This window comes from Tachyglossus aculeatus, chromosome 20, assembly GCF_015852505.1.
Source record: "Tachyglossus aculeatus isolate mTacAcu1 chromosome 20, mTacAcu1.pri, whole genome shotgun sequence".
NCBI lineage: Eukaryota > Metazoa > Chordata > Mammalia > Monotremata > Tachyglossidae > Tachyglossus > Tachyglossus aculeatus.
Window position 1 is genome coordinate 17,351,296 of NC_052085.1, and position 20,346 is coordinate 17,371,641.

Below are 20,346 nucleotides of genomic sequence, written 5' to 3' on the forward strand. Positions count from 1 at the left end.
GGCATTCTTTGTGCTTTCTAAGCACTTTTCTAAGTGCTGGGGTAGAACAAAGTTAATCAGGTTGGATGCAGTTCCTTTCCCACAGTCTAAATAGGAGGGAGAACGGGTATTGGATCCCCATTTTACAGATGAGGAAACTGGGGCGCAGAGAAGTGAAGCGACTTGCCCGAGATCACATAGCAGACACGTCGCAGAGTTAGGATTAGAACCCAGGTCCTCTGACAACCACGCCCCTGCTGTCTCCAGTCGGCCACACTGTTTTATGATCCTTGGTAAGAAGTTTGGCTTGTTTATCCTGGAAGGCAAGAGCGAAGGAAACATGATGTCTCCTTAATATATATTAGAAGGAAGATACTGATTAGTTGTTTTGACCTCTGTAGATGGCAGAAGAAGAAGAAACAGGTTTACATTTGGTTAGATTCTAGTTAGATCTTGAGTCCCATGGGGGACAGGGACCATGGATAATCTCATTGTTTTATATCCATCTCCAGACATATGATAGTGCTTGGCATGTAGTTATTATTGTCAAGTGCCATCAAGTCGTTTCCAATTCATAGGGACTCTGTGGATATATTTTCTCCAGAACGTCCTGTCTTCTACCATAATCCATAACCTTTCTAATGGTTCTTTTGTTATCATTGTTACGGTCCCTAGCCATCTAGCTACTGGTCTGCCTCTTTGATGTTTTCCCTAGACTTTTCCTACCACCAGTGTCTTTTCCAGAGAATTAGTCCTACTAATTATGTGTCCAAAATATGCTAATCTAAGTGGAGTCATTTGGCTTTCCAAAGACCACTTTGGTTTAATTTGCTCTAAAATTGATTTGTTTGTTTTTCGGGCAGTCCGTGGTATTCTCAAAAGCCTTCTCCAACGCCACATTTCAAAAGAATCGATGCTCTTTCTATCCAGTTTTTTCACTGTCCCGCTTTCAGATCCATATATTTTCACAGGAAACAATTAACATTCATTCATTCATTGTCGTATTTATTGAGCGCTTACTGTGTGCAGAGCACTGTACTAAGCACTTGGGAAGTACAAGTTGGCAACATATAGAGACGGTCCCTACCCAGCAGTGGGCTCACGGTCTAGAAGGGGGAGACAGAGAACAAAACAAAACATATTAACAAGATAAAATAAATAGAATAAATATATACAAATAAAATCGAGTAATAAATACGCACAAACATATATACATATATACAGGTGCTGTGGGGAGGGGAAGGAGGTAAGGCGGGGGGGGATAGGGAGGGGGTGGAGGGGGAGAAGAAGGAGGTGGCTCAGTCTGGGAAGGCCTCCTGGAGGAGGTGAGCTCTCAGCAGGGCCTTGAAGGGAGGAAGAGAGCTAGCTTGGCGGATGTGCGGAGGGATTGAGGGCATTCCGGGCCCGGGGGATGATGTGGGCCGGGGGTCGATGGCGGGACAGGCGAGAACGAGGTACAGTGAGGAGATTAGCGGCAGAGGAGCGGAGGGTGCGGGCTGGGCTGGAGAAGGAGAGAAGGGAGGTGAGGGAGGAGGGGGCGAGGGGATGGAGAGCTTTGAAACCAAGAGTGAGGAGTTTTTGTCTGATGCATACGTTGATTGGTAGCCACTGGAGATTTTTGAGGAGGGGAATAACATGCCCAGAACGTTTCTGGACAAAGACAGTTCGGGCAGCGGTGTGAAGTATGGATTGAAGTGGGGAGAGACAGGAGGATGGGAGATCGGAGAGGAGGCTGATACAGTAATCCAGACGGGATAGAATGAGAGCTTGAACGAGCATTAACAATTAACAACTTGTATTTTTCTGGTAATTGTTACATCAGCACATTTCACGACAGTTTTCAGGCTCTTCATAGAAAGTCTTCCTAACATTAATCTTTGGTGTATTTCTTGACTACTAGTTCTTTTTTGTTGATTATCGATCCCAGGTGAGAAAAATTGTCAACTGTTTCAGTCTTCTCTCCAACCACTACAGATGTGTTAAAACTTCCAGTTGTCATGATCTTTGTTTTCTTGACATTCAAATGTAGGCCCATCTTTTTACTCTTAATAATTATATGCCCCTTTAATAACTTTTAATAATATGCCCTTCAAATCTTCTTCACTTTCTGCTAGTGGGTTCAGTATAATGAAGGTTGTTTATAGTCCTTCCTCCAGTCTTTGCTCCCAGTTCATCTTCATTCAGTCCGGCTTCTCTCATTATATATTAGATATAAAGGATGAACAGATAAGGTGTTAAGATACATCCTTGACTTACACCCTTGCTAATGGGAAACTGATCTGTTTCTCCATATTCCCTTCTTATTGTAGCCTCTTGTTCAGCGTAAAGGTTCCGTATTAAAGCAATTAAATGGCGTGACCTGTTCATTTTCCTTAATGTGCTCCAGAGTTTCTCATGATCCACGCAGTCAGAGGCCTTACTGTAATCAATAAAGCACATGCTGACTTCCTTTTGATAGACAGTCTTTTGTCCTTTCAATTGTCCAACGGATATCAGCAATAAAATCTCGCATCCCTCATCCTTTCCGGAATCCTGCATGAACATCATAACTTTTAACAATGCCATATAACTTTTAACAATACCTTGCTGGCATGTGAGATCAAGGAAACGCCACGATAATTGTCGCATTTAGTTGTATCTCCACTCTGCAGTATTGAAACATAAACTGATCTCTTTCGCTCATTCAGTCGTATTTATTGAGCACTTACTGGGTGCAGAGCACTGTACTAAGTGCTTGGAAAGTACAGTAAAGCAATAGAGAGACAATCCCTGCCCACAGTGGGCTCAGTCTAGGGGTGGGAGACAGACATCAGTACAAACAGGCATCAATATAAATAGAATTATAGATATTTACATATATACGTAAGTGCCGTGGGACGGGGATGGGGGAGAGCAGAGGGAGCAAATCATGGTGACAAAAGGGAAGGGGAGTTGAGGAAAAAGTGAAGCTTAGTCTGGGAAGGCCTCTTGGAGGAGGTGTGCCTTCACTAAGGCAATAGTGAGGAGTTTTTGTGTGATACGGAGGTGGGTAGGCAACCACTGGAGATCTCTTCCAATCAGATGGTCACTGAGTGGTTAGCCATACCTGTTGACATATATTTAGTAAATACCATAGTGATGCTTAGACACAAGGAAGAACATATTGAAAGTAGGGTGATTAGGTATTGAATCAGGCTTATAAGGAGGAGTGTTGAGGAATTTGTGTCCCTGAAAATTTTAAAAAAAGATATGGACATTTTGGGCCATGGGGGAGTAAGATGTAGACCTGCCCAAAGCAGGGGATAATAATAATGGCATTATTATTATGTGCAAAACACTGTTCTAAGCGCTGGGGAGGTTACAAGGTGATCACGTTGTCCCACGGGGGGCTCACAGTCTTAATCCCCATTTTGCAGATGAGGCAACTGAGGCGCAGAGAAGTGAAGTGACTTGCCCAAAGTCACACAGCTGACAGTTGGCAGAGCCGGAATTTGAACCCATGACCTCTGACTCCAAAGCCCATGCTCTTTCCACTGAGCCACGCTTCCCCAGTCTATGGTTAGAGATTATTTTTGGTCCCACTATAGAAGTGAAGCAAGTATGCTGTCCTGCACGCTTCTTACCAGTTTCTTAATTTGCCAAAAACTTTGAGGAATTCATTTTTTTACTTAGATGTGTACTTCGATCTGTGCCATTCACCCACTTGATGTTCACCCAACCCTTAGCCCTGCAGCACTTATGAACATAGCTGTAGTTTATTTTTTGTGTGTTTCCCCCTCTGGACTGTGAGGTCGTGGGCTGGGAATATGTCCACTAACTCTGTTTTATTGTACGCTGCCAAGTGCCTGTTATGGTGCTGTGCCCCCAAATGCTCAATAAATTGATTGATTGATTTCAATCCCACCTTATTGCTTTCAGGCAGTTCTGTATAATGGGGGGGGGGGGGGTAATGTTTGAGGAGGAGGGGAAAAAAGTGCACATTTTGTTGAATTTTGCAGTCTCACGTTGCCTTAGGAGTTGTGCTTAATAGCCCATATTACTCCTTTCAGTGAAAACATATGAAGACATGACTTTGGAAGAGCTAGAAGAAAATGAGGATGAGTTCAACGAGGAAGATGAACATGCTATTGAAATGTACAGGTTAGCACTGCCGGAGGGAAATGTTGGGCCTCTTTAACGGTAATGAAATCTGTATGTCCTTTGAAAAAGCATTTGGGAACCATTAATATAGAATTATAGTGCTGCAGACTTCAGCAACTTTTTTCTTCAGCTTTTATCACGGACAAATACAGTCGCCCACTTTTCTAATTTTTCCCAGTAGGTGTAAGTAGGAAATGACGGCTTGAAGTGCATAACTCCTGCGTCTGGGGAGGTGGAATCTGTCTGAGGGGTGTCTCCTGTGACTTTTTTTTTTTTATTTTCAATTGATCAGGCAGCAAAGACTTGCCGAATGGAAAGCAAGACAACTAAAGAACAAATTTGGGGAAGTGTTGGAAATCTCAGGAAAGGACTATGTTCAAGAAGTGACCAAGGCTGGCAAGGGCTTATGGGTTGTCCTGCACCTTTACAAACAAGGGTAAGCAAAACTTTGTGTCTTCTCTTTAATGAATAGGTTGTTATACCTTTGATATGTAGAGTTTTGGATCCATGAATAGACATGCCACTTGTCTGCAGTGTGACGTTGGAAAAGTCTCTTCATCTTTCTGGGCCTCAGTTTCCTCTTCTGAAGAATGGGGATAAGATACCTGTTTGTACTCCGTCAAGATGAGCGAGCCCCATGTGGGACAGGGACTGTTTTCAATCTGATTATCTTGTATTGATTCCAGAACCTACACAGGGTTTGGCACAAGGCTTAATAAATGTACGTATAAAAGACTTTTTGAATGCTAAAATTTTAACACTAATTTTATTAATGCTGTGCCCCTGACTTTTATTGGTTCGCCTAAATATTTTCCTAGTTAAATGAGTTTTGGATTTTTAAAATTTATATCTTGATTCAGTAAATTGTTTTCAAGACAAGATATATTTGTTGTGGTTTAACTATTACCTTCTGTAGGCTTGGATTGAGCAGGGGCCTGGGAGACAGAAGGTCATGGGCTGTAATCCTGGCCCCGCCCCTCGTGTGCTGTGTGACCTTGGGCAAGTCATTTTACTTCTCTGGGCCTGACCTTGGGCAAGTCATTTTACTTCCCTGGGCCTCAGTTGACCCATCTCTAAAATGGGGCTTGAGACTGTGAGCCCCACATGGGATAGAGACTGTGTCTAACCTGATATGTTAGATTTGTCTGATAGGTCAGATGTCATGTGTCAGATATATGTCTGATATGTCAGAGAGCAGCGTGGCTCAGTGGAAGGAGCATGGGCTTGGAAGTTAGAGGTCATGGGTTCTAATTCGGGCTCCGCCACACGTCTGCTGTGTGACCTTGGACAAGGCAGTTAACTTCTCTGAGCCTCAGTTGCCTCATCTGAAAAATGGGGATTAAGACTGTGAGCCCCACGTAGGACAACCTGATCACCTCATATCCCCTCCCAGCGCTTAGAACAGTGGTTTGCACATAGTAAGCGCTTAGCAAATGCCATCATTATTACTATACGTTTGTATCCACCCCAGCACTTAGTACAGTGCCTGGTACATAGTAAATGCTTAACAAATGCCACTTTTGTTACTATTACTATTGTTATTGGACTAAAATAAGGGCTTTGCTTTTCTCTGCTGATTCAATTATTTCTCTCGCTTGTTTACTTCAAAGATTGAATCTCCAGTTAATTGGGCATGGGACAGTTGGCTAGTTAACCTGTCAATCAGTGGTATATATTGAGTGTTTAGTGCGTGCAGAGCAATGTGCTAATCATTTGGGAAGTAGATCACAGAGCTAATTGCCTGTGGCATTAGAAAAAAAACTGTAGTAGAATGGTGATGTTTGGTTTCTCATTTTGCTTTCCATTTTGTTTCCTTTGATTTCTGTTTTGCAGAATTCCTCTCTGTTCCCTGATAAACCAGCACTTTAGTGCACTTGCAAAGAAGTTTCCAGATGTTAAATTTGTTAAGGCCATTTCTACAACTTGCATACCCAACTATCCAGATAGGAACCTGCCCACGGTGTTTGTCTACCTTGAAGGGGATATCAAGGCCCAGTTTATTGGGCCACTGGTGTTTGGTGGCATGAATCTGACAAAGGATGGTAAGTGAATAATTTATTGCGCCCAGAGCAGAGAGTGGATTTTCTTACAATCAGAAGTAGAGTTTACCAAAGTGATGATGGAAAGTTCAGCTCACATCTGCTTTGAGCAAAAGTCTACTGGAAGGGAAGGAGCAGATAAAATGCCTGTTACCAGGCAGGGTTGGCATACACTAAATTTGAGAGTAGAGAGCTTCTGACTATTCCTGGTCCACTTTGAAAGGAAAAAAGAAATTGGGCAGGTACAAAAGGAAACTTTCACTTTGGTGTCAGAATAGTGGTGGGAATCAGAGATCATTTGTCTCTAACCCCTTTGAAAATCTTTGGTATATTCCAAAAAAGAACCAAGCCTATATGTGTTTTGGGGTTTTTTTTGTTGTTGTTGTTGTTGTATGTAAAAAATACTTGAATTCATTATTTTCTTCTCATGATTACTTGCTCTTCGTCCTGCCTGGAATCTGCTTTAAATCCATCAGCTCTCCCTGTCGTCAAAACCCTATTTTTTCAAAACTCCACCTCCTCTTTCCCTGATTAATTTTCTTTCCAGGCAACGTCCTCTCAGTTCCCGTCTCAGCACTTTTGCATTTACACCTTTCCATCGCCCGTTTGAGGTTCAGAACCCCGTTTGGTTTGAAAACAAGGGCTCCTTGTAACTCTGGGGGACACTGGAGGTATCGGGAGAGAGGGGACTACAGGCCATGTGGCTATGGCCATTGCCCACCTTCTTTGGGATTAGATTTCCTTTTTTAACCAACATTTCTCTGGATGCTGTCTACCTCCTGCAGACTTCAGATTTCTTTCCTTTTTACCCATTGCATATAGCAAAGGGGGAAATACATCCGTTGGAGTAACTTAGTGGATACAGCCTCATCCCATTTTTTGCCTGCTGGGGGCACGGGGGAGTTCTAAAAATCCCCTTTAACCTTCCTCCTGAAATATGTGGATTATTTGAGGCCATCCAGCTCAACCTATATGTCTGAAGTAAATGAATTAGAAAAGCTTAGTAGTTGTATTTCTGGACCTAAGCATAAATATGTAGAGAAAAAAAAAGCCTAATTCCTTTACCATGATTATTTTATTGAAGAAAACCAATGGGCAGTAAGCTTCTTGAAGCTTACATTGGGTCCTGAAATTTTTATCATGATTTTATTTTGTTAATATGTTTTGTTTTGTTGTCTGTCTCCCCCTTCTAGACTGTGAGCCCACTGTTGGGTAGGGACCGTCTCTATATGTTGCCAACTTGTACTTCCCAAGCGCTTAGTACAGTGCTCTGCACACAGTAAGCGCTTAATAAATACGATTGAATGAATGGGGGGGGTGTACTTAGCCTGTTGCATTTAATACTATGTAAGCCAGTGCTTTACTTTGAAATTTGACTTGATTCACTGTAAAGTCTTTGGAGCACATCATCTCTTATGTCATTTTTGTTTCAACTCAAGTATTGCGCTTAAGTTTAAGGAATTATACAAATTAATCGTTTTTCAACTGAATGACACTTTTAAATAGTATAGTTTACCTTTGGAATGCCACATACATAATGGTGGCATTTGTTAAGCGCTTACTATGTGCAAAGCACTGTTCTAAGCACTGGGGAGGATACAAGGTGATCAGGTTGTCCCGTGGGGGGCTCGCAGTCTTGAGAAGCAGCGTGGCTCAGTGGAAAGAGCCCGGGCTTGGGAGTCAGAGGTCATGGGTTTGAATCCCGCCTCCCCCACATGTCTGCTGTGTGACCTTGGGCAAGTCACTTCACTTCTCTGTGCCTCAGTTCCCTCATCTGGAAAATGGGGATTAAGACTGTGAGCCCCACCTCATCTTCTTGTATTCCCCCCAGCGCTTAGTACAGTGCTTTGCACATAGTAAGAGCTTAACAAATACCAGCATTATTATTATTATTATTATTATTATTATTATTATTATTAATCCCAATTTTCCAGATGAGGTTACTGAGGCACAGAGAAGTGAAGTGACTCGCCCAAAGTCACACAGCTGACAAGTGGTGGAGTTGGAATTACAAGCCCGTGCTCTTTCCACTGAGCCACGCTGCTTCTCTACATTGGTTATTGGATGTGGTAGACATTTAATCTTGCTTTAGAGTTATCTTGGCCAAAAGGCCAAAACTCTGTATGCTTATTCTAATGTTCACGGATGTACTGATATGTTCAATCAGTCCCTGGTGATGGGCAGGGAACATGTTTACCAACTCTATTGAACTATATTTTCCCAAGCACTTAGTACAGTATTCCCAACACAGTAGACGCTCAATAAATACCATTATTGATCGATCTGTTGCTTCATAACTGAGAGAAGCAGCATGGCTCAGTGGAAAGAGCACGGGCTTTGGAGTCACAGTTCATCGGTTCAAATCCCGGCTCTGCCACTTGTCAGCTGTGTGACTTTGGGCAAGTCACTTAACTTCTCTGTGCCTCAATTACCTCATCTGTAAAATGAGGATTAAGACTGTGAGCCCCATGTGGGACAACCTGATTACCTTGTTTCTCCCCAGCGCTTAGAACCGTGCTTTGCACATAGTAAGCGCTTAAATGCCATTATCATTATTATTATTATAACAGTGAACCAAAGCAAATATAGGCACAGAAAACGGAGGGTAAGAGATCCAGGAATCATAATCGACTTGCTCAGTATTAGGAATCTGAAATATGACCGGAAGGATTTCATTATATTTTAAAGATCCCATAAGCCTTCAAAACACTCAGCTAGGTACCTAGGGTTGAAACTGTTGGAATCCATACAGTAATGAATATAAGTAGCTTCAATAATAAGTTGCCCTCGGTACACTTTATGATTGTATTAGCAGTGCATCAATGCATTAATCACATCTAGAAGCAGCGTGGCTCAGTGGAAAGAGCACAGGCTTTGGAATCAGAGGTCGTGGGTTCAAATTCCAGCCCCGCCACTTAGCTGTGTGACTTTGGGCAAGTCACTTAACTTCTCTGTGCCTCAGTAACCTCATCTGTAAAATGGGGAGTAAGACTGTGAGCCTCACGAGGGACAACCTGGTCACCTTGTAACCTCTGCCATGCTTAGAACAGTGCTTTGCACATAGTAAGTGCTTAATAAATGCTATTATTATTATTCTCTAGAAGCTGATTTAGCTGAAATTTGCACTTTTTCCCATCTCTCCTCTGAGCCCTGTGTTCCGGTACAAGTTTTTTCTCCCTGAACTTCTTTTTCCATAGTGGAAAGTTACATCAAGTGGTGTTGCCTCAGAAACCCCCGTAGAGCTCCAACTATGTGAAATAGAGTAATAGAAGGACCTTCATTTAGTGGTTCAGTGTATGAATGGATTTTTCTTCATTTCCTGTGGGGAATATGTATTAGTTCCGAGAAATCATCCGGCAGTGCTCCTCTGGGGCTGTAGATGTGTTCCTTTTTCCCTTCCATTGTTAAACTATCAGAGATCAAGGAAATGTATTTTGGATCATTTCCCTTAACAAATTAAGTTTAATGATTTACTTCCCAGTGATATTGGGAAATTATAGTCTTAATCTTTTCACACAGACACTTTCCGAGAAGTTATCTAGCCTTAGAAACTATGCATTGGGTTTAAGAGGACATCTTTAGTTCTGTGTTTATTTAAAAAGGCTTTTTACTTGCAAAATTCAACAGATAACATATCTCGTACAAAAGGAAGGCACGCATTCTGAGATGCTTTATTCAGTTTGCATTTTACCCTCAATCACTCAGGCTTTTATTACTCTTTAATTAAACTGCAGATTAGTCTGTAATTATAATCGCTTTTGAGCTTGGAATATCTGTTACGTCCAACTGGAAAAAAATATTTTTTTGGTCCAATATGAATGAAATTCATTCAATCATATTTAGTGAGCACTTACTGTGTGCAGAGCACTGTACTTAGCGCTTGGGAAGTACAAGTTGGCAACATATAAAGATGGTCCCTACCCAACAACGGGCTCACAGTCTAGAAGATGGGTCCTGGGAATTTTCAGCTTAATGTTCTTAGTTCTAGTGTTGTGATACTTTTGCATTTTGGCTTTTTTCTTCCCTCATATAGAATTAGAGTGGAAAATATCAGAATCCGGGGCTATCAAAACAGACTTGGAGGAAAACCCAAAGAAGCAAGTTGAGGACAAATTGCTGTCATCCATCAGGTGTTCTATCCCAACAAAGACAGACAGTGATTCTGAAGATGATTAGTCCTTTTAGCAGTGCACAAACTATGCTGAACTTTCTTGGCAAACTATACGGTTTGGGATCAATCCTTTGAAAAAGGTTACTGTAAAATAAGTGGATATGACCCATTTGAGAGCTATTGTATCTGGGAGGGGAAAACTACTTTTCTCTCCCTTTTTAATTCACGTTTGCCTTTTACAATCCAGTGCACTTTTGAAATGCCTCAAGCTGGCTATTCTATTACAAATTTCGGAACATTGTCACCAAGTGTATGGTTTCCTTTGGTAAATGACAATCTCATTTATTTAAAGTGGATTTGGGGGTTGTTTTTTTGACAAACGGTTGCAATTTACCTTTAAAGTTTAAAAGCCAATGGCATAACACTGAATCGGCATTTTTCTCTGTGCAAAATGTTTTTAATGAATTTTTAAAAATTGTGAATACATTATACAATACAATAAAACATTTTGACCATTAGACCTCATTGTCACTTTATGAATTTTATTGTTGCCTTTGTTAGTACAGATTGGAAATATAATTACCAGCATGTACCACAAAACAGTTACAAGGCGTTCCATGTAAACCGGGCTGTGTCCTGAATGACAGTAGTTATGGGTACACTTATCCATAGACTTGCATATTAATAATTAAGAGCTTAGTACTATGCTTTGCACACACTAAGCGCTCAATAAATTCGATCAAATGATTGAAATTGGGGTCTTTCCAAAACCTTTTGAAAATTAATGTGAAATTCCCCTGTGTGTTTTATCTTTACATTTAGCATCCTTAAAAGTATTGTTTTTTTCTTTGTTAGAGTGATTCAAAGCCTTCTAACATCACGACATTAAAAGAGAAGCCATAGAATAATTATGAATCTTTGCAGGAAGCCACAAAAGTACAAGCTTGTTTTGTGGACTAGGATAGTCATTTTTCAACTTCAGAAGCTGTATTTTTTCCTCTCCCAAGCGCTTCATATAGTGCTCTGCACAAAGTACGCAAAGTGTAAGCACAAAGTCATATTTATGGAGTGTTTATGCAGAGAACTGTACTAGCTACTTGGGAGAGTAAAATGCAGCAGAATTAGCTGAAGCGTTCCCTGCCCGTTAACGAGCTTACAGCCTAGAGGGGGAGACAGGTATTAATATGGATAAATATAATAAATTAGATATGTACGTAAGTGCTGTGGTTTCATTCTCAGTCTCCTTCGCGAGCTCCTCCTCCTCCCCCTCCCTTTTCCTAACTATAGGGGTTTCTCAAGGGTCAGTTCTTGGTCCCCTTTTATTCTCCATCTACACTCACTCCCTTGGTGAACTCATTCGCTCCCATGGCTTAAACTATCATCTGTATGCCGATGACACCCAAATCTCTATCTCTTCCCCTGTTCTCTCTCCCTCCCTCCCTCCCTCCAGGATTGCATCGCCTCCTCCCTTTAGGACATCTCTACTTGGATGTCCTCCCGCCACCTAAAACTCAACATGTCCAAGACAGAGCTCCTTATCTTCCCTTCCAAACTCTGTCCTCTATCTGATATATATAGATAAATAATATGCATATGTACATGAATTTGTCCTGCATACTCAGGCACCACTGACAGTGAAGTTGATGTGTGTCTGTGTGTGTATATGTGAGTAAAGGCCACTGTGGGACCCCTAGTCTCAGCCACATTGTGCCCACAAAAGGGTTGTCCCTTAGTTGTACTATTGTACTTAATAATAATGTTATTTGTTAATAATAATCATAATAATTATGATATTTGTTAAGGGCGTACTATGTGCCAGCACTGTACAAAGTCCTGGGGTGGGTACAAGCAAATTGTGTTGAACACAGTCCCTGTCCCACGTGAGACTTTTGATGGTATTGACACTTGTCTACTTGTTTTGTTTGGCTGTCTGCCTCCCCTTTTTAGACTGTGAGCCCATTGTTGGGTAGGGACTGTCTCTACCTGTTCCCGAATTGTACTTTCCAAGGGCCTAGTACAGTTCTCTGCACACAGTAAGCGCTCAATAAATACGATTGATTGAATGAATGACTCTCCTGTCAGTGTGGGTGGCACAACCATCTTTCCTGTCTCACAAGCCCTCAACCTTGATGTCATTGATTCTTGATTCTGCTCTCCCATTCACCCCACAAGTCCAATCGGTCACCAAAGCCTGCCAACATCACCAAGATCCGCCCTTCTCCATCCAAACCACTACCACATTAGTACAGTCACTCATCCTTTCCTGACTGGATTACTGCATCAGCTTCCTTTCTGACTTCCCAACCTCCAGTCTCTCCCCACTTCAGCCCATATGCCCAGGCTATTTTTCTACAGAAATGTTCTGGGCATGTCACCCCCCTCAAAAATTTCCAGTGGTTGCCTATCAACCTCTGTATCAAGCAAAAATTCCCCACTATTGGTTTCAAAGCTCTCCATCACCTTGTCCCCACTTACCTCACCTCCCTTCTCTCCTACATCCCAACCCGCACACTCTGCTTCTCTGGTGCTAACCTCCTCACTGTGCCTCATTCTCACCCGTCCCGCCGTCAATCCCTGGCCCCTATCCTACCTCTGGCCTGGATATCCCTCCCTCCCTCAAATCCACCGACCACACTTCCCCCCCTTCAAAGCCCAACTAACTCACCTCCTTCAGGAGGCCTTCCCAGGCTAAGCCCCATTTTTCCTCAGCTCCCCCTCCCCATATCCCCAACTTGCTCCCTTTGTTAAACCCCCCGCCCCACAACACTTGTGTATGCATGTACATATCTATAATTCTGTTTATATTAATGCCTGTCTACTTGTTTTGATGTATGTCTCCCACCTCCTAGACTGTAAGCCCGTTATGGTCAGGGATTGTGGTCAGGGATTGTCTTTATTGCTGAATTGTACGTTCCAAGCACTTAGTACAGTGCTCTACACACAGTAAGCGCTCAATAAATATGATTGATTGATTGAATGAATGAATGGGGTTGTGGGTAGGGCAAATATCAAATGCCCAAAGATCACAGATCCAAGAGCATACCAGTGCAGAAGGGAGAAGGAGCAGGGGAAAAGAGGGGTTACTGGGGAAAGGCCTTGGGAAGATGTGAAGATGTGGCCTTGATAATGCTTTGAATCAATCAATCGATCAATCGTATTGAGCGCTTACTGTGTGCAGAGCACTGTACTAAGCGCTTGGGAAGTACAAGTTGGCAACATATAGAGACAGTCCCTACCCAACAGTGGGCTCACAGTCTAAAAGGGGGAGACAGAGAACAAAACCAAACATACTAACAGAATAGATATGTACAAGTATCTGGAGAAGGAGAGAAGGGAGGTGAGGTAGGAGGGGGCGAGGTGATGGACGGCCTTGAAGCCCAGGGTGAGGTTGAGAGTGTGGTAGTCTGGAGTATATGGAGGGTGAGGGACTGCAGGCTTAGAGGGAGGACATGGGAAAGGGGTTGGCAGCTAGATAGATGAAATTGGGGCACAGTGAGTAAGTTGACGCTAGAGGACCGAAGTGTGCGGGCTGGACTGTGGTAGGAGATCAGTGAGGTGAGGTGGGATGGGTCAAGCTGATTGACTGCTTTAAAGCCAACGGTTACAAGTTTCTATTCTAGGTGGAGGTGGATGGGCAGCCATTGGAGATTCTTGAAGAGTGGGGAGACATGGGGTGAACGTTTTTGTGTATAAATGATCCGTGCAACAGAGTGAAGTACGGACTGGAGTGGGGAGAGACAGGAAGCCGGGAGGTCAACAAAGAGGCAGATGCAGTAGTCGAGTCGGGATAGGATCAGTGCTTGTTATCAGCCTGGTAGCAGTTCGGATGGAGAGGAAAGAGTGGATTTTAGGAATGTTGTGAAGTTGAAACTGATAGGATTTGGTGACAGATTGCATATTGCATGGATTATGAATACTGGATATAAACACTCAGTAAATACTACTAATTGATAGTGAAGAGTGTGTCCACTTGAACATCTACCTTCTTAACCTCATAAAGACCAACTGATCTTCTGTTGAACTGCTCTGTCCACTAGGATCTTCTATGATTTTTATATATTGAATTGCTTTCTTCGAAATAAATGCATTCCCCAAATCTTACCTTCTTCACCTGTACATCCACCACATATTGTAATGATGTATTGGATTGTCAAGGTCAGTCATCTTAGAGGTGTCAAAAAACACCAGAATCCCCAAGTTTCATGTTTTGTAGGGTGTCTGTAATTTGAGCTATTCTTGTAGTTTATAAGATTAGACGACCAGTATTGTTTATCAAAACTGTTACCTGAATTTGGCAATTTTCTGTCAAATATCCTGTGATTAAACACAATAATCCTAGATGTGATAGATAATCTTTTTCTGGAGATTTGCTAGGTCAGAATTTTTTTTAAATTACAATTTTTAAGGATGTTAAATGGAAGCAAGGGACTAACGTGGGTTCTAATCCAGGCTCTATCACTTGTCAGTTATGTGACCTTGGGCAAGTCACTTAACTTCTCTGTGCCTCAGTTCCCTCATCTGTAAAATGGGGATGAAGACTGCGCCTCACGTGGGTCAACCTGATTACCTTGTATCTCTCCCAACGCTTAGAAAAATGCTTGGCACATAGTAAACGCTTAACAAATACTAACTTTATTACTATTAATGAATGCCCTGGAGGGCTTTCCACAGTGCATTCCCATTTGGTTCATAGACTCCTGTAATTGTTAAACGTAGTTACCGCAGAGTGTGAATAAGCTTAGATGGTTTGTGAGCCTGTTATATGGGCCTTTTAGGGGTGTTGGTGATGGTTTGGCTTGTAGAGTGAGCATTGTGTCCAAATATTCCAAAAGCAAAGGTGACTTTTTGAAATATGCAAGAATATTTAAGAATTCTAGCTTATAAAATTAGTAGTAGCATTTATTAATACTGACTTTATGAAGAGCACTGCAGTAAGCGCTAGGAGAGAATACCCTGGTGGGAATTTGACAGAGTCCCTGTCCTGTTGGGGGGCTCACAGTCTAATATAGGTGGGGAGAAGCGACTGGTGGTGGACGCATCAGGAATGATGACACATTAGAACACAATACAGACATATAAAATAATTTGTGTGCCGTGGCCTGAGGATGCTCATCCCAACCCTACAATACTTATGTTAAGTATTCTTATACTGTACCATTTCTGTTATCCCTAAATCCTAATCCCTAATGTCTGTCTCCACCTATAGAGTGTAACCTCCTTGTGGGCAAGGAATCATGTCAACCAACTCTTGTCATACTGTACTTTCCCAAGTGCTTAGTAAAGTGCTATGCACATAGTAAGTTCTGAAATACCACAAACGGAGAAACCGAATTTCTTAATTCTGGGGGCTCGCAGTTCAGGGCATCCATCCATTTCTCTCAGCGCATCACACCCCACCTTGTGTCTCTACCCACTCTTGATGACCAAATAGTTGCTCTTAACTCCACCCTCTCAACTCAACTCTCTCGCTCCCCTATCCCTTCATGACACTCGCACCACTAGCCCACAGCCCTGGATCACTGACACTGTCGGCCTCCTTCACTTTGCTCTTATGCTCACCTGCTGAACGCTGCTGGCGGAAGTCTAAACACCAGGCCCACCTTGTTCACTTCAAACTTACCCTTTCCTGCCTTAACTCTACCCTCTCCTCTGCCAGGCAAAACTATTTTTTTCCCTTATTGATTCCCACGCCCATCACTCCCGTCAGTTGTTCCGGACATATAACTTCCTCCTCAGGCCTCCTGTTCCTCCCCCTCCCTCATCCCTCACCCCCAACGAACTGGCCACCTACTTCATTAAGAAAATTAACACCATCAGGTCTGAGCTCCCGAAAGTCACCCCTCCACCTCCATCTCCCCCACCCCCGCTCTCGACCCCCTCCTCTACTTTCCATCCTTCCCAGCAGTATCTTCAGAGGAAATCTCCTCCCTCAAGTGCCACCCACTCCACCTGTGCTTTGGACCCCATTCCCTCTCACCTTATAAAAACTCTCACCCCTTCCCTCCCTCCCTCCTTAGCTTCCATCTTCAACCGCTAACTCTCCAACAGCTTCTTCCCCTCTGCCTTCAAACAGGCCCACGTCTCCCCATCCTACAAAAACCCTCTTCCTGTGCTTTCTGAACTCTGCAAAATGGATGCAGCCCCACCAAGGCACATGACGGGGGTTGTAGTTCGGTAGAGGGAGGTGAAAGCTGTCTAGAATGAGCATCACACTATAACTCCTTTGTGCCCCAAGCCGCACATGCCCAGAACATTTCTGTACAAAGATAATTCGGGCAGCAGCGTGAAGTATAGACTGAAGTGGGGAGAGACAGGAGGATGGAAGATCATAGAGGAGGCTGATGCAGTAATCCTGTCGGGATAGGATGAGAGATTGAACCAGCAGGGTAGCGGTTTGGATGGAGAGGAAAGGGGGAGGGGGATCTTGGCGATGTTGTGGAGTTGAGACCGGCAGGTTTTGGTGACAGATTGGATGTATGGAGTGAACGAGAGAGCGGAGTCGACGATGACACCCAGGTTGCGGGCTTGTGGACGGGAAGGATGGTAGTGCTGTCTACAGTGACGGGAAAGTCAGGGAGAGGGTGGGGTTTGGGGTGGAAGATAAGGAGTTCAGTCTTGGACATAGTGAGTTTTAGATGGCAGGCAGACATCCAGATGGAGATGTCCTGAAGGCAGGAGGAGCTACTAGCCTGGAGGGAGGGAGAGAGAGCAGGGGCAGAGATGTAGATTTGGGTGTCATCAGCATAGAGATGGTAGTTGAAGCTGTGGGAGCGAATGAGTTCACCAAGGGAGTGAGTGTAGATAGAGAACAGAAGGGGACCAAGAACTGACCCTTGAGGAACCCCTACAGTAAGGGAATGGGAGGGGGAGGAGGAGCCCACAAAGGAGACTGAGAATGAATGGCCGGAGAGATAAGAGGAGAACCAGGAGAGGATGGAGTCTGTGAAACCAAGGTTGGATAGCGTGTTGAGGAGAAGGGGGTGATCCACATTGTCGAAGGCAGCTGAGAGGTCGAGGAAGATTAGGATAGAGTAGGAGCCATTGGATTTGGCAAGAAGAAGGTCATTGGTGACCTTTAAGAGGGCAGTTTCAGTGGAGTGCAGGAGACGGAAGCCAGTTTGGAGGGGGTCAAGGAGAGAGTTGGCATTGAGGAATTTGAGGCAGCGAGTGTAGGCGACTCATTTTAGGAGTTTGGAAAGGAAGGGTAGGAGGGAGATAGGACGATAACTAGAAGGGGAGGTGGGGTCGAGAGGCTTTTTTTAGGATAGGGGAGACGTGGGCATGTTTGAAGGCAGAGGGGAAGGAACCAGTGGAGAGTGAGCAGTTGAAGATGTAAGTAAGGAGGGAAGGAGCGAGAGATTGCATAAGATGAGAGGGAATGGGGTCTGAAGCACAGGTGGATGGAATAGCACTTGAGAGGAGGGAGGAGATCTCATCTGAAGATACTGCTGGGAAGGATGGGAGAATAGCAGAGCAGGGGGGATGGAGAAGGAGGAGGGGTGACTTTGGGGAGCTCAGACCTGATGGAGTTAATTTTACCAATGAAGTAGGAGGCCAGGTCGTTGGGAGTGAGGGATGGAGGAGGGGGAGGAACAGGGGGCCTGAGAACGGAGTTAAATGTGTGGAACAGCTGACGGGGATGATGGGCATGGGTGCCAATAAGGGAGGAGAAATAGTTTTGCCTGGCAGAGGAGAGGGCAGAGTTAAGGCAGGAAAGGAAAAACTTAAAGTGAACAAGGTTGGTTTGGTGTTTAGACTTTTGCCAGCAGCATTCAGCAGCTCGAGCATAAGAGCAAAGGAGGCAGACAGTGGGAGTGATCCAAGGCTGTGGGTTAGTGGTGCGAGAGAGGCAAAGGGAAAGGGGAGCGAGCAAGTTGAGTTGAGTAGAGAGGGTGGAGTTGAGAGCAGTAATCTCATCATCAAGACTGGGTAGAGAGAATAGGGAGGCGAGGTGGGGTGTGATGCGCTGAGAAAGATGGATGGGGTCGAGAGAGCAGAGGTCTCAGGTAGTAATATAGATTTACAGCAGGGAGGAGTGTGAGTGAGGAGGTAGGGGAGAAGGTTATGATCAGAGAGAGGGATTTCAGAGTTGGTGAGGGTAGAGATAGTGCAGTGGTAGGAGATGATGAGGTCGAGGGTGTGACCAAGGTGGTGAGTGGGCGAGGTGGGGTGGAGCAGGAGGTTGGCAGCGTCAAGGAGATATAGAAGGCGGGCAGCAGAGGAGTCACCCGGGACACCCATGTGGATGTTGACGTTTTCGAGGATCAGAGTGGGCATGGAAAAGGAGAGAAGGAAAGTGAGAAAGGGGTCAAAAACTTTAAAAAAAGTTGGAGGTGGTGTCAGGGGGGCAGTAGATGATGGCACAAGAATCTGGAGTGGGTGGTAGAGGTGAATAATATGGGCTTCGAAGGAGGGGAAGGAAAGGGAAGGGATAGTGCGAAGGTGACATTGGGGTGCGAGAAGGAAGCCGACACCTCCTCCTTTTCTGGCGAGTCTGGGGGAGTGGGAGAAGAAGAGGCCTCTGCTGGAGAGAGCAGCAGAAGACACCGTGTCATCCGGGGTGAGCCAGGTCCCAGTGAGGGCGAGGAGGAGGAGAGAGCGGGAAAGGAACAGGTCAAGGATGAATGAAGGGGAGCTTACCTATAATTGAGCTGGGGTTCCATAGGCCACATTTGGAAGCAGCTATGGAGGGAGGGGAGAGAGCGGGAAGGGTGCGGGGGGTGGGGAGAGTTAGAATGGGAATAAGTTGGCATGGTCCTAGGCTGGGAGAGGGGACGAGGGGTGATGATGAGAAAGGAGAACTGGGATGGGGTGGGGGCGGGGAGGAGGGGAAGGAGAGGGTTGGAAGGGAGGGGTTGAGGGTTGGCGCTGCTACAGAGGGATTCTGGGGAAGGGTTGAGAGGGAGGGGGAGGGGCGGGGGAAAGGGAGGGAAAGATCTGGGTGGGAGAAGGGAAGGGGAAGGTGAGGAATGGGCAGGGCAGTTGGGAGCGGGGGAATTGATAGTTCATGGTGAGGTCAGCAAGGTAGGTGACAGCACAGCGGGTAGTTAACAATTAACGTGCAGTAGCAATAATAAAATAAGTAGATGATGACATCACAGAGTGTAGTTAACAATTAGCATGCGATGGCAATAATAAAATAAGCAGATGATGACATCACAGAGTAGTTAACAATTAGCATGCGATGGCAATAATAAAACAAGCAGATGACATCACAGAGAGAAGTTAACAATTAACATGTGGTGGCAGTAGAATAACCAGGTGATGACATCACATTGAGCTGTTAACAATTAACCTGCGATGGCAATAATAAAATAAGCAGATGATGACATCACAGAGAGCAGTTATCAATTCACATGTGATGGTAATAAAATAAGCAGATGATGACATCACAGACAGCAGTTAACAATTAACATGCGATGGCAATATGTCTGTCTTTCCCCATAGACTGTAAGCTCATTGTGGGCAGGGAACGTATCTACCAGTTCTGCTATACTGTACTCTCCCAAGCACTTAGTACAATGCTCCCAGGCCCACTCTCTTTCTACTAAGCCTTGCTGCTTCCAAGTTCAAGAAGGTGGGTCCAGATGTTGGTGGGAAGGAAGCTGTCCAACGGGTGATGATGCATCTCAACCACCTTGTCCTCCTCCCTCCTCAGCCTCATCCACTGAGACAAACCACAGCTGTGTTTTGCCTTTGGAAATGAGGGTACTTGAAACTAATCAACATTGGACAATGGGTCTTTGTTGACTGTTTCTTCCTCTTGCTAGGGAACTTGTGGGACAAGGAGGGAGTTTGACATTCCTTTCAACTTGAGGATTCAAAGAGTTTCATCCCTGGATGGCGATTTGGCAGCAGAAGCACTGATTGCTTAATTCCTCATTTCTTTCATGAACCTGTCATCGGCAGCTCCTTTAGAGGTGGAACCCCTTTGTCTCAAAATCCATCCCCTCCACCTGTGTATCCGACCCCATTCCTTCTCACCTTATCATAATGTTTGCCCCCTTCCCCCTCTTCCCACCCTAACTGCCATCTTCAATTGCCTTTCCCCCTTCTAGACTGTGAGCCAATTGTTGGGTAGGGACCATCTCTATATGT

At 44.3% G+C, this 20,346-nt stretch overlaps 1 protein-coding gene across 1 annotated transcript in view; it reads left to right on the forward strand.

Annotated features, from left to right (window-relative positions):
• Nucleotides 1-10,773, forward strand: part of PDCL3 (phosducin like 3) — a 37,084-nt gene extending 26,311 nt beyond the window's left edge. Inside the window, exons 3-6 of the mRNA XM_038761823.1 lie at nucleotides 4,008-4,098; nucleotides 4,391-4,534; nucleotides 5,932-6,140; nucleotides 10,171-10,773. Coding sequence (XP_038617751.1) covers nucleotides 4,008-4,098; nucleotides 4,391-4,534; nucleotides 5,932-6,140; nucleotides 10,171-10,313 — 587 coding nt within the window. The 3' untranslated portion in view covers nucleotides 10,314-10,773. The remainder of the gene's footprint in view (nucleotides 1-4,007; nucleotides 4,099-4,390; nucleotides 4,535-5,931; nucleotides 6,141-10,170) is intronic.
• Nucleotides 10,774-20,346: the final 9,573 nt, after the last annotated feature.